Here is a 13,857-nt window from a genome sequence, read left to right as displayed (position 1 = left end):
CAGCACTTTCACACAGGCCACAGGTGCGTGTAACCAAAAGATTACAGCATTTTTAGTCTTTCTAGTTCTCTGAGAACGTTTTTACAGAAGTGTCAAAATTACTTTTTTGATACTCTGACTCTTACCCAGCACCACCATGGGGATGACAATACTTGGGTAAATTGTGAAAATCTTGAAAACGTCCTATCTCGCAATGTTAAAGGAAGTGAAACAAATCGTGGAAATCCATTCAGTAGTTTTTTTATGTAAAGCACCTGTCGATGACTTTCAGGCTATGTAAAGTTTACCATCATTATTTTTTGAAATTGCATATTAGTACTTTTATAGTAATTTTGAGTATTTTACTAATAAACCTCTCCACTTCGGGCAACTCCCACTTTCCCATTAATTTAAGTTTACCAATTTTATCCTGATGAAAGATAAGTTGATATAGACATCCATATATATAAAAATATATGTATATGGTGCTTAAACTACATTGTTACTGGTAGGAACATGATTAAAGGTTTTGATGGAAAGCCCTGATGAATTTCCTGTTACTAATACTATTATTATTACTACTACTTCTACTTCTACTACTACTACTACGACTACTACTACTACTACTTCTACTGCATGCTGGATGGTAGTAGTTACTTCAGTAGAATACAGTGTACCTGCTTCTCCCTCCAGAGCAGCACTCCCTCCTCAATCAGCTGCTGCTTGAGTAGCAGACCCTCGTCCAAGGTCCTCATCTGGCCCTCCACGTACGCTCTCTCTCTCTGTCCCAGATTCCTGGAGGAGAGCGAGCGAGAGAGGAGGCACAGACCCATCATTACTGAGAAAAACGTCGGCCACCCCTGCTATGACCATTGAGATGGCGCGATCCAATTTTTAAGGGCCTGCAATACGGCAGGAATCCAAATGGGAAAATAGAAAAGTAAATAAGACGGGGGCTGATGCTCTGTGGCTGAACCAAATTGTTTTTTAAGTCTGGCAAACACAATAAGAGTATGGACCTCGTGAAAACATAATGAGATATACCCTGCTTATATATGTGGTTGTGAGGCAAACGGCAGCAAATAAAATAATGGGAGGACTGTCAACAAAAGATGTGGGTTACTGTATTAGAAGTTACATTTACACAGCGGGCTACATTTCGGTATCCCAGTATGGTCAATGTTCGCTGTGACGCTCGGAGAAGATGATGAATACGAGCTGGCAGGAGTCTTGAGTTCTTGTAAGTACTTTTATTCACAGCCAACGATCTGTGTAGTATATGATTTAAATCCTCAAACTAAATTTTCTGCATGAAAAACACCCCCGGATCCTCTGGACTGGGTTGTTGAGAGAACGATTTACGGCGGGGGAAAAAGTCTTTATCACGGATGAACTCTTCAAAACAATACTGTGATGCATTTACTCGACATTACAAGAGACTGTCAGAACCACATGAAGTTTTTAAATCACAGTGACACTATGCCCCCTGGTGGCACACTGAATAAAACATGGGCTACAGCAAGTGAAGAGTCTGTCACGCTGATGCTGTGATAAACGGCCTTATGTTTAAAGTCAAATTGGAAAAAGGGAAATATGAAATTGCTCTTAGAGGCATCTTTTACATATCCCTACAGTGAATGGATTGGATGAGGGTTTATTCTTTCAGCCATGCATGGACCTCTATTGTGAAAATGTATCAAGTATTGATTCTTAGTTTTCAACTGACCAGCAAGTGTTCTGGCAGCGAGCGTGGCTGTTGTATTCATCTGAGGCGTCGCAGCAATCTGGTGAGAGACACGGGAGAAACAAATTCAACGCACATACAAGACGATAGAAGAGAATTCAACATATCGACAAGGAGAACTTAGCAATGTGTCTTTATTAGCAGCAGCGACAGCATGGCTGGTGTTTTCACCTTGTGTGTGTCCGTGTATAGATGTGGGTGTGTCATCATGGCAAAATGTGGCCCTGGCGACACCTAGTGGCAGGAGCTACCACAGGACTTTCGGGTTTTGAGTACCTTGGCAGGTGTTTGTGTGTGTGGGCACAGATTTGTATCCCTGCATTAGCATCATAACTGTGCAAGATACCAACTATAAAACTACACACCTGTTGACTTTCACAAAATATGACAGATGTGTAGTAAAGGGCTTGTTGGAGGATGGGCGCGATACTATCCGCATGAGCCTGAACGTCAACATGGTGACGGGTGTTGCAGATGGAGCGATCCCATTGGGAGATGATTCTACATTCGATCTGTGCATGATTTGGCAAATAAAGTTGAAAACAACACTTTATTTAATAGCTTAGCAATACACTATAAAACACAACTAAGAATAAATAATGATTTGTTGAATAGTCTTTTGTTGCTCATCATTATTTTCAGGTATTTTTTAGGCATATCACTGATAATTTGGTTTTTAAGTTTTTCTTTATTCCACTCTCATCTTTGTACAGTAAATATGAAGCTACTGAAGCCGAGCGCAAGTTAGTCTAGCACAAAGTCTGGAAACATGTCTGCCCTTTGAAATCCTCCACAAATCAACATGTTATATGTTGTTAATCCATACAAAAAACAGCAAGAGCCAGGCTAGCAGTTTCCCCTTGTTTCCAGTATTTGTGCTAAGCTACACATGGGACACGTGTTTCTCATTCAACTCTCAGCAATATAGAAATTAACTATCCCTTTAAACATGAAACAATTCCTTTAATTGATATGAAAATTATAGTTACAGCCCTAAAAAGATCACATGATTGCATAAAACAATAACGTGTGGTGGAATTTGAGTTAAATGTTTGTATCGGCAGCAAGAGCCTTCCAGAGTCATTAAAGTGCCTATGTTCCTGAATCGCATTAATTGCCTTCCACTAATAAAACTGACACATCTGTTTTCTCTTCAGTGAGATAATGATGATCTATCCAGTCACTTTTCATCCTCAAAGCCAGAGATTTGATCTTGGTTTCTGCATGATATCTCTCTCTGCGCTTCAGAGAGGGTCTCTTGAGATCAGTCATTTATAAGATCAGCTGCATGGTATTTTGTAAGTGCTCAGATCTGGCTTCATCTCAAATGTTTTAACCCAAGAGAGTGGGCACAGTGTGAAACTTCTCAATTATCCAGAACCCCGTCGGTGACCGCGGGAAACGAGAGCATTTACAGCCCAGAAAAGGAGGTCGGCGAAAAACCTCTCAACAGACCAGTTGACGAGGAAACGCAACGACACGTTAGCTATTAAGTGGCTCCATTCAGGGCAGGCAAGGTATGAGAAGACAAGTGGGAGTTGAATAAAAGAGGGAGGGAAGGCAAGAAGAGGGCTTTGTGGAACATTCCCCTTCATGTTCTTTCACTCTTCAATGCTGCTGAGAAAGCTGGTGACAGAGAGAGGCCGTGTCGACAAAGGGATGTATTGATTTTATTCGAAGTGGAAAGCGACTGGAGAACAAAAGTGGAGGAGAAGAGGGGCTGAATAACTACCTGATTAGGCTCAGAATGTGGCAGATTTTACAAGAGCAAAAAGCCTTGAGGAATAGAACAGGATGTTTTTCAAGGAAAGGAAAGGGATGGAAATGAGTGTGTACATGCCCGTTTGTGTTACAATTATCGTGTATCTGCAGGTTACTCCTTTCCCTTTGCAAGTAGACAACTTTAAAAGCTGGGCAACAGGGTTAGTAAAGCCCCTTTTTCAACTGGTCAAAACAAAACATTAAAACCCAGCAACATCTTGAATGGAATAGACAGAATCGGCATTCACTGCTGGGTTAAATGACGCCGCAGTAGACACAAGGTTTTATCAGCAGAGATGGAAACGTGACATGATGTGAACACGCAAAGTTGCAAGGCAACAGTCATTTAGGTTTGTTTGTGGCGTTGAGTCAAAAACTGAAACTCCTCAACTGGTAATGGGAATAGGAGGCAATCACCTTTTTAGCAGATTCACTTAAAAAACCTACATATAATTTTGGTTTAAAAGAAGAATAAAAATACTACAAAATGCAACAGTGATCATGTTACAGCCGTTACTTTTCTATAAGTTTACATCTCTTACTTCAGTCTCTTCGAACTCAACTCCAATCAATGTTTAATGCTGCTTAAATGGAGACAAGGGGAAATTGTGGCTGAGATGGCAACAGGTGTTGCCAGTTAGTGAAAGAGGCGATGAGCCGTCATTGCCTCCACCATGTGCGTCATATAATTATTTAATCTGCTACAAACCAATATAAACGTTCTTACCACAGATGCCATCATTGACTCTTGACGATGGGATGTAGTGTGGGCGGAAACCCAGATTGGTGCAGTAGAATCGGCCACGAGGACAAGCTGACGTTCCTACATGGGACCAGAAGCTGAGGTCAGCATTGCATGGTATAAATAAAAAACCTTTTTATCATACATGGTATAGGAGCTACAGTTTTTCCAACACAGCAAGAGTCGAACTGCAAGTGAGCTACCCTTAACTGCAACTATGACCTAATTCTAATCTTCTCTTCAACGTGTAGCAAGTGATTCTTTAAAAAGGCCACTGTTTTGTGATTTTCTTGTTATGTTTAGTGAATTTTGTGATTTTTTTCTGTGGAAATCAGACTTCAAATTATATCAAGGTGAGATCAAGGGATTGTTTATCTTCTTTTGCACTGTCCATTTGACAAACAAAATGCTCTTTACTGGACTTTGTTTTCCTGTGTGTTTTTGGTTTTGAACAACTATGATTTTTATTTCCCTGTTCTGCACTTTGTGACTCTTGTATGTGAAAAGTGCTTTATTAATAAACTCAACTTGCTTGCAAACCATCTTATGCTAAATATGGAGCTCAAAAGTCAGGTTTAATGGACAAATCAGATCTTTTAAAACAGGTGTTTGATTATGAAACAGGCAATAAAGCACATTCATCTCGATAGAATTTCAGCTTGAACATGTGTTGAAAAACAATTATAAATAAAGTACACGGTACAGTAATAAGGAAACTTGCATGTCTATTATGTTAGATTTTTAAATACATTGAAAATCAGTTCAAAAATACAGCATATATTTAAAAAGTAATCGCGAAATATCAAATCAAGTCAAATAAGGATAATAACAATAATAAAAATGTATTATTATCGCACTTATCTAAACAAGGTAACAAAGTGCATTACAAAATTCTTGGAAATTGTGGAAAAAATTGCTGACAAGTCCACTCTCTACAGGGAAGGAGTTCCAGAGCCTCGGGGTCCGGATGGCAAGAGCTCAGTCACACTTACCAGCCTTGACTGAAACTATACCAACAAGTGCTGGTTGGAAGATCTTTGATTTCTGCTTGGAGTTAATGGGTGTGTTATGCAGCTGGGGGCCAGACCGTGCTGAGCTTTAAAAGTTAAGTGAATCTCAAAATCATACCGATGAATGGAGACAAGATTTGGACAGATATGGGCCCCAATGCTTGGTGTTGGATACAATGTAAGCAGCAGCATAGACACTGAGGTACATATAAACAGTGCATTGCAGTGGTCTAAGGCAGGGGTTTTCAACTGGTTTTGTCCCAGGGACCACCATTCTGACTAGAAAGTAATCCGCAGCCCACTGATGTGCCTTGGAGCGCGCGTGCCTACGTGTGTGTGCGTCTGTGCATGTGGATAGAAGGAAGTTTTAACATTTGGTTTTCCATGTTGGTTTTATTTAAAAACCTCAAACAAATCTATATCTACCTAAAAACCTCAAACAAATCTAGAAAAATCTGTGTAAAAACAACAAAAACGGTTGATTTTCAGAGCTTAAGAATCGGAAACAAAATTAAAATGCAGTTTGTAATTGTACTGCATCTCAGAACCATATGAACATCAATATATAATGTGCATGACTTAAATGTACAGACATGTAGCTGACATGTTGAGAGAATGTTAAAGTAACAGTGATCAATAACAATCAACATAAACTGGGGCTACAACTGAAGAGGGAAGATGACAAAGTAATGCAGTAATATGTCACAAATGATAATCATACAATATAACACAAACAATTGAGGCCTACTTAAGTTTAACCTCATGATCACCAGCACCTTTATATTATTTTAGACATATTTTTCTTATTATATATATTTTTCACGATATAAAAGAGTAATCTGGAAATGTGTCGAAATATCAAAGCGAATTTCGCGGACCCCCGGTTGAAAACCCCTGGTCTAAGGCTCCATCCACACTATGATGTTTTCATTTGAAAGCACATCCACTCTGCTGTGGATACACGTGGCATCCACACTTCACTGTGGAGACTTTGGAGAATGCCATTTTCAAACTAAAACACTGTACTGTGCAAGTAGCCGAAACAGTCACATGGCTGTAGCCTATTGGTGTGAGAATAAAGAGGCATGATTAAGCTTTTCTTGGTCAGAAAATGAAAGAGAGGTTTTGTTTATGGCTTTATTTCTTAGGTAGGTTAGCGTAACAAGTATTAAAAGGCTTCAAAATGTAGTCGGGAATCAAACACAACACACAACACTTTAGTTTTTTATTAACACAGTTTTAAACAGTGGTAAACAGACACTGACTGGCCCCACAGGTCTGTGTTATTACCTGGTTCATCGGAGCCATCTTCACAGTCGCAGTAATCATCGTTCACCTGCTCGAAGGGGATGACGTTGGATCCGTCGATGCACAGAAACGACTTCCTCTCCCTGTAGAAGCGTTTATCTGCCACACAATGAGAAAAACATTACACACTGCGGCAACACAATAACCAAACAAATGTGATGTTTTTTTATCATTTATATAAAAGCTCAGAGGTACAGGAGGAGGGTCTGGGGGGACACCTGGAGCTAGCTTGATGAAAGTGCTGAACAAACTTTCTATCCTGTGCACAACTTTTATTACTAATTCGTATTCATTAAGCCTTGACAGTGACTTCGTGGGCTTGTGCATCTTGGTGTCTGTGCTGTCACTCGTGTGGGAGGACCCTGCAGCATCTTGTCCACACATTAGAGGAGAGGAGCTCGTTAGCTTGAAGCTAACACACACACAGAGGACGAGGGACTCACAGGACGAGGAAATCCCTCTTATCTTCCGCGACTCGGCGAGGACACACCACAGCATGGCAGCGACCACGACGTGGACCCGCATGTCCGGGGACAAGAGCTGCGAACGGCTTCCCTCCGTCCTCGACTCACAACCCGCTGGAAACGGGTTTAAAACTCAAGGCGCGACGGCTAAGACATTTAAATCTGGTCGAGTCCACGACTTCCTGAAACATGCGGTCACATGGCGTCAGGGGGACGTTCGGTTGGCTGCTGGCGAGGTCCCCCCTCGACCAATCACGAGTGAGAAAGGCTTCTGAGGCAAATAAGATAGATAGATAGATAGATAGATAGATAGATAGATAGATAGATAGATAGATAGATAGATAGATAGATAGATAGATAGATAGATAGATAGATAGATAGATAGATAGATAGATAGATAGATAGATAGATAGATAGATAGATAGATAGATAGATAGATAGATAGATAGATAGATAGATAGATAGATAGATAGATAGATAGATAGATAGATAGATAGATAGATAGATAGAATAAAACAAGTGCACTTTTTATTTTTGTAACAATTTATTAAGAATTAAACCATTTTTACAACATTTACAATATAAAAACCGAATTGTCAGAATGCATAGTTTTCTGTAGTTCGAAGCTCTTGTCAAAAGAAAAGAATCAAAAATAGATAGATAGATAGATAGATAGATAGATAGATAGATAGATAGATAGATAGATAGATAGATAGATAGATAGATAGATAGATAGATAGATAGATAGATAGATAGATAGATAGATAGATAGATAGATAGATAGATAGATAGATAGATAGATAGATAGATAGATAGATAGATAGATAGATAGATAGATAGATAGAGTACTTTATTCATCCCCGAAGGGAAATTAAGTCGCCATAGCAGCCGGTATATTTGAATACAATAAAATACAATACAATAGAATAAAATACAAAATATTGAGGTAGAAAGAATAAAAACAGAAACACAAGATAAATAGGTAGATAAGGTGCAGTGGCAAGATGATGGTAATAGTACTGATAATATGATGGTAATGTTATTGTTAGACATTATATAAAAATAGTACAGTATATATAAAGATTTTAAAACTATTTTTTAATGATTTGTGTCGCAGAATAAATATATTTATTTATTTACTAGTGTATGAAATGCGTTTATTAAGTCACACTGTCACCAAATCTTGTTTTGACTCTCTCAACTGTGCAACATCCTCACACTGCACATGTTTCTTGTTTATACACTGTATATATTAGTTTTTATTCCATTCGTATTTCCCTATATTTTTTATATTCCTTACAGTTCCTTAAGTATTATTATCCTTACACTTAAGTATTGCATGTTACTCATTACTAACTGATGCCCATGTGTTGACTCTAGCTGCTGTAATATTGCAAATTTACCCATTGTGGGACTAATAAAGGAAACTAAGAAAGAGTTACAAAGAGAGTAAAGAAAGATAACAAATAAAATAATGAAATTAACAGTGCCATGTTTAGAAATGTGAAACTATTTTGTGGAGCATGACAAGCAAGCGCTGCTCCTCCGTGTTTGGTTGTCAATCCGGGGACAGAAAGCAGACTTGTCCCATGACAACCTCAACAGGATTTATTTTGATAGAAAGTTTCCCTTACAACCAGTCATCACCAGTGACATGTCGTTCCAACGTTCTGTTTATTTCGCAATAAAGCAACATTTCAGCTCTTTGACCTTTACTCACTATGTAACATTCTGCTCATTTGCTTCATTGCGACACTTCAATTCTGACATTCGACCTCATATTCCTTCACTAACTGAAACAAATACTGTGAAGCAAGGTTAAATCCTCATTTACCTCATCGGAACATGCCACTCTGTGTTATACAGGCTGTAAATGGGTGACTCAAAGGTTTGATGCCTGATTCGTGGGCATCAATCTTTACGCTTCTTCCCAAAACTTAAAGGGCCAATCGCTCCCACTGTATCTCAGCTTTGATTGTGCACATTAAGGTTATTTTGTGTTTACAAAGAGTATTGTGACTTTCTCCCTTGTGTAAATATATGCTTGAAGGAGAAAAACATGTACTTATACCATGGAGGAGTTACTCATTCATTTAACTTAATTAAACTCAAGTAAAAGTACCACGTTAACTTTTCCACTTGAGTTAAATTAAGTAAATACTTGATTTTTTAATAAAGTTAGAGTATTGAAAGTAAAAGTATTTTATGGACTTTATAAGTACAGTGACAAAGCAGTAAGATCCCACCATACTTACACTTGTTTATGGCTATGAATGCATTTTCAAAAGATAGATAGATAGATCGAAAGATAGATAGATAGATAGATAGATAGATAGATAGATAGATAGATAGATAGATAGATAGATAGATAGATAGATAGATAGATAGATAGATAGATAGATAGATAGATAGATAGATAGATAGATAGATAGATAGATAGATAGATAGATAGATAGATAGATAGATAGATAGATAGATAGATAGATAGATAGATAGATAGATAGATAGATAGATAGATAGATAGATAGATAGAATAAAACAAGTGCACCTTTTATTTTTGTAACAATTTATTAACAATAAACCATTTTTACAACATTTACAATATAAAAACAGAATTGTCAGGATGCATAGTTTTCTGTAGTTCGAAGCTCTTGTAAAAAGAAGAGAATCAGAAAGACACTTTACAATATCATAAACTAAAAAAATATGACCATTTTCATGTGTTCCTCTTTAGTTATTACTGTCATTTGTCGCTGTTCAGTCGTGCGTACAGGCCTGTGTTGCACAGAGCCTCTTTGCTCTGCAGGTAGGAAAGGTCACGGATCATGCCTGGGAAAGAATACGAGTCCAGGGGCGGACGCATTGGGAACATTGGCATCAGTCCGGATGACATGTACGGGGACATGAAGCCTGCAGAGGAGTAGGCCAGCCGTAAAGGGCTGAGGCCGAGGCGAGGACTGAGGCCGTACAGGCTCTCTCCCCCGGCGGCCGGCGGTGCCATGTGGAGCGGGGAGAAGGCGGATTTGTTCCCCAGCGCACCGAGAGCTCCGGGCAGTGCCACAGGAGGCCTGAGCCCGTTTGGGTGGTTAGACACAGACGAGCTGTCTGAGTCGATCTTGTTCTCTTTGGAGCTCAACACCAGCTCGATGGATTTGACAATGTCACCTTTGCACGTTCTCACCATAGACTCCAGCGTGTCCCGCTTCTGATGCGGGAAAATCTTAGCCATGATGTCGGTGGGGTCGCGCTCCAGGCTCGGGTATGTGTCCCGGGGTTTGTCCGTCTCGCTCCCTGACTCGGGGTCCGAGGAGGAGATCGACCTCGGGGGGCTCTCCGTGTGGTCTGAGCCCTGATCGAACACCGGGGATGGACTCGCACTGTCCTCGGTGTCTTTGCCGGGAGACAACTCCTTCTTGGCACTTGGGGAGTGCAGCTGTGTGGAGTGGGGGGATGCAAAGAGGTGTCGACCCATGAATCCGTTGTAAAAGTGGTACTTGCTCAGTTTGTCATCTGAAATGCACATGAGAGAGAAACATTTAGTTTAAAGTCATGTTTGCATGTTTATGGTTGCATCCAAACCGTGCGTAAAATGCGCACAAAGCGAAACCTTCCATAATCAAAATCGCTTGTGCATATACACCAAATGTAGTAACACATAATTGGGAATATACATCCAAATTGTGATACAACAACATGATGGAACTCACAATAAACACTTTTTATTTCGACTTACCATCCTTATGGTTCTCTCGTAAAATGCGTAAATGCGTAAAATGCGCACAAAGCGAAACCTTCCATAATCAAAATCGCCTAATTGGTGTTGTGCAAATAAACCAAATGTAGTAACACATAATTGGGAATATGCATCCAAATTGTGATAATACAACATGACGGAACTCACAATAGACACTTTTATTTCAACTCACCATCCTTATGGTTCTCTCTTCCAAAAGCATCAAAACTGGGAGCTGTTGGAGTGTGGCTGGTGGTTGCCGGCACCCCGGGGCCCACATGTGACCCCTGAGGGATCCCCGGTTCCCCTCCTCCGAGCCCTGGCCCGGAGTACATGATCCTCATCTCCCGGGCCTCGCTCTCCTCCTGGGCCTGCTGTCTCCTCAGAGCCACCTGAGCAGCCATCACCCGCTGCCTCTCCGCTATCAGCGTGCACTTTGCGCACACGCAGTCTCTCCATCTGCAGAATCGCTTGTGGCCCTTGAGCGCGGACACCACGCCGTGGTTCCTGCATCTGGCACACTTCGGGGTGCGCGGGTATCCCCTCTCCATCATGGGGTTGCAGGCCCGGAGGAAGAGAGGCGGAGGGCGCAGGAGGGAAGGAGGCACCTGCATGCCACCGAGGCCGAGCGGTCTGAGTCTGCTCTCCATTGCCTGAGGGAGCACAGTCTTCCTTCCAATACAGTTATTCAGGTGAAGTCATTCAAGTGATGTGGCCCCTCTGTGTGTGAGTGGAGTCTCTACTGCCGCTGGCACCGTGCAACAGCGAGCCTTAAGTGTCTCCTCTCCAGGTGGTTTGACGTGAAATACAACACCCTCGTCACACCCCTTTCCGCTGCAGCCTCTTAAAACCCTATCCTGTTTATTTGCATCCCGGGTGAATAGTGGTCTAATCTGATGCAGTGGAACCTATAGACGCAGCTGCGGTTTGGAGGGGGGGGGGGGAAGTGAGGCCTGCTAAAACTGGATGATATTTAATTCCACTTAAAAAAGTGGAATCTGGTGGCTGCTGGAATATCATTGCTGCAGGATTGACAGAGATTTAATATGCATATGCAAATGCAGGGAAGGAACGTCAAGTAAAGAAAATCATGTGGCCTCAGGACAGCTACATACAATGACCCCCTCTGGTTTTCCCCTGTACTGAACAATGAATATTCCCTGTTAGGATGTTTTTAACAAAACAATGGGCCCCTAACAGCCACAGAAGCAAACAGGTAATTATCTACCTGGTTATTCTGTTGAACAAATTACCTCGACAAAGGACCCATCTGTCAACAAACAATGATTGGAAGATAACTAATCACACCTTGTCACATGTTTCATTCATTTCTCGCCATTCAATTGGGATCCGGTTGCATGTGGCAGATTGTCTTACCGTTATTACAACAACTCGGGCATAATGTGACAAGCACGGGGGCAATCACCAAGGGAAACACATAACTGAACCATTGTTAGCCGTTTATACAATAATACATAGTGTCTCAGCCATTCTTATATTCACTGTACATGGCAATACACAACGTTTTGTTCAGTCTAAGCATCCAATATACAACTGTATTAATAGATTTAAACAAGTTAAGTTAAGTTAAGTTTTGAGGTGTTAACCATAATGGCTTAAACCCACACTCAAATATTGCAAAAACATCCCTATTCTATATCAACAGAAATGAAATACAAAGAGGAGAGAATACTATAAATACAGATGAATAACAGAAGCTAAAAGAGTTCAGTTTCATTTCAAGTAAAACGTTTAAACAGCAGAGCAGATCACATCATTGTCTATTGTACTTGTATTGTACTGTATACGTGCAGGCAAACTCCAAAACAATAAATGAAATGTTAATACTAGTGGAATTCTTAGCATTTAGACATCCCCTGTTCATCTTTAGTTGTAAGAGCAAGACATCAGTGGCTTCTCCCGCTCTCCCTGTAGATCAGCCTCCACTAGATTCCCCCTGAATAATGAATGCGGGTTAAAGAGGTTGTGTGTGGAAGCACTCGAGCCCCTCGTGGCGTTTTACTGAGATAATGATTCTCTGAAGGGCATCGCTGGGGAACGTGTGCTACAACACAGGCCAGAAAAAAGACTTTGAGTTCAATGCTTGAATGATTGATTTGATACAGATATTATTGGGCATTGATGTCATTACTCAGACTGGGAGGTATTTCAACTTGCTGATAAAAGAAGCTTGCTGTTCTGGAAATCAAACCTAATGAGTGAGTGGTGCTACTTCCCCCCCCCCCCTCTTCTTTGCACAGACGCCTGCTCCATCGTTCCCTAAGTGGTGGATCTTATCAGCAGCCCTGTGCCTCCCTAGTTTGCAGCAGGGGGAAGATGTAATATGCACATTGCCAAAGTGCAAAATGCATATTGTGCAGAAAAACAATCCCCGGTCTTGTGTGTGTCGTAACAAAAGCATCCCGATGATGACTTTTAGAAAAGTTTGAGATTCACAGAAAGATGCACCTGAAGTTACGGGCCTCCCTGGATAGATAGGGGTTGGTACAGACTCACTCCAGCTAGGCAGGACGTGAAAGTAATCGGAGCGTGCATCCATCAACACGGAGAGCGTTCGCTTAAAACATAAATAAATGCCAGTGATGCAGATGCAGCGTGGACGTACATGCAGCTTTTATCACTTCATCCACTGTGAAGGGGAATTTGAGGTTTGGATTTTTGTGGCTGGCAAGTTTATCCAGGCACCTTAAGCTGCTCTGCTCCTGGATTTATACAGACCAGTTGCAGCTTTTTGGAAACAGCATAGTACATATGAGTTCCTCTGTATATTGAAGTTAAACTTAGATTCATATTGTGAAAGCAAGACAAAAACTGCTTTTTGGTTAAGCCTGTATAAATTGGATCATTGATAAAAGCTTCAGTGATATATTTACTCATTTACTGGCTATTGTGTTTGCTTCTGGATCATAGAATCACACGGCCAAGTCAGGCCACTTGCCTAAAGTGCCTTCAGTTGAAAAGGTGATTTCTCAACTAATGTGTGCCAGTTGATCATAAACTAATCCACAGGAAAAGTAGAACAAACTACTGCTATCTTTGGCAAAAAAAAACATTTGTCTTGTTACACGGTTTACATGGAGGATAGATTTTTAAGT

At 40.7% G+C, this 13,857-nt stretch overlaps 2 protein-coding genes across 3 annotated transcripts in view; both read right to left on the bottom strand.

Annotated features, from left to right (window-relative positions):
- Positions 1 to 7,186, bottom strand: part of LOC132995801 (glucosidase 2 subunit beta-like) — a 110,614-nt gene extending 103,428 nt beyond the window's left edge. For both annotated transcript variants that reach the window (XM_061065999.1, XM_061066000.1), the window contains exons 1-5: positions 6,988 to 7,186; positions 6,527 to 6,643; positions 4,212 to 4,307; positions 1,706 to 1,763; positions 657 to 774 (exon numbers count right to left, since the gene is read on the bottom strand). In XM_061065999.1, coding sequence (XP_060921982.1) covers positions 657 to 774; positions 1,706 to 1,763; positions 4,212 to 4,307; positions 6,527 to 6,643; positions 6,988 to 7,069 — 471 coding nt within the window. In that variant the 5' untranslated portion in view covers positions 7,070 to 7,186. The remainder of the gene's footprint in view (positions 1 to 656; positions 775 to 1,705; positions 1,764 to 4,211; positions 4,308 to 6,526; positions 6,644 to 6,987) is intronic.
- A 2,565-nt stretch (positions 7,187 to 9,751) lies between these two features.
- LOC132996081 (doublesex- and mab-3-related transcription factor A1-like) lies at positions 9,752 to 11,391 on the bottom strand. The gene is made up of 2 exons (XM_061066398.1): positions 10,935 to 11,391; positions 9,752 to 10,518 (listed from the first exon to the last, which is right to left on the bottom strand). The coding sequence occupies exons 1-2, from the start codon at positions 11,389 to 11,391 to the stop codon at positions 9,752 to 9,754; spliced, it is 1,224 nt and encodes a 407-aa protein (XP_060922381.1).
- Between the last annotated feature and the right edge of the window lie 2,466 nt (positions 11,392 to 13,857).

Source organism: Limanda limanda, chromosome 22, assembly GCF_963576545.1.
Source record: "Limanda limanda chromosome 22, fLimLim1.1, whole genome shotgun sequence".
NCBI classification, from domain to species: domain Eukaryota; kingdom Metazoa; phylum Chordata; class Actinopteri; order Pleuronectiformes; family Pleuronectidae; genus Limanda; species Limanda limanda.
This window is presented reverse-complemented; position numbering and strand designations above follow the sequence as displayed.

Coding starts and splice junctions, on each gene's coding strand:
- LOC132996081 (XM_061066398.1), bottom strand. CDS start 11,391: ATGGAGAGCAGACTCAGACCGCTCGGCCTCGGTGGCATGCAGGTGCCT. Junction 10,519..10,934: donor AAGAGAGAACCATAAGGATG/GTGAGTTGAAAT, acceptor TGTGCATTTCAG/ATGACAAACTGAGCAAGTAC.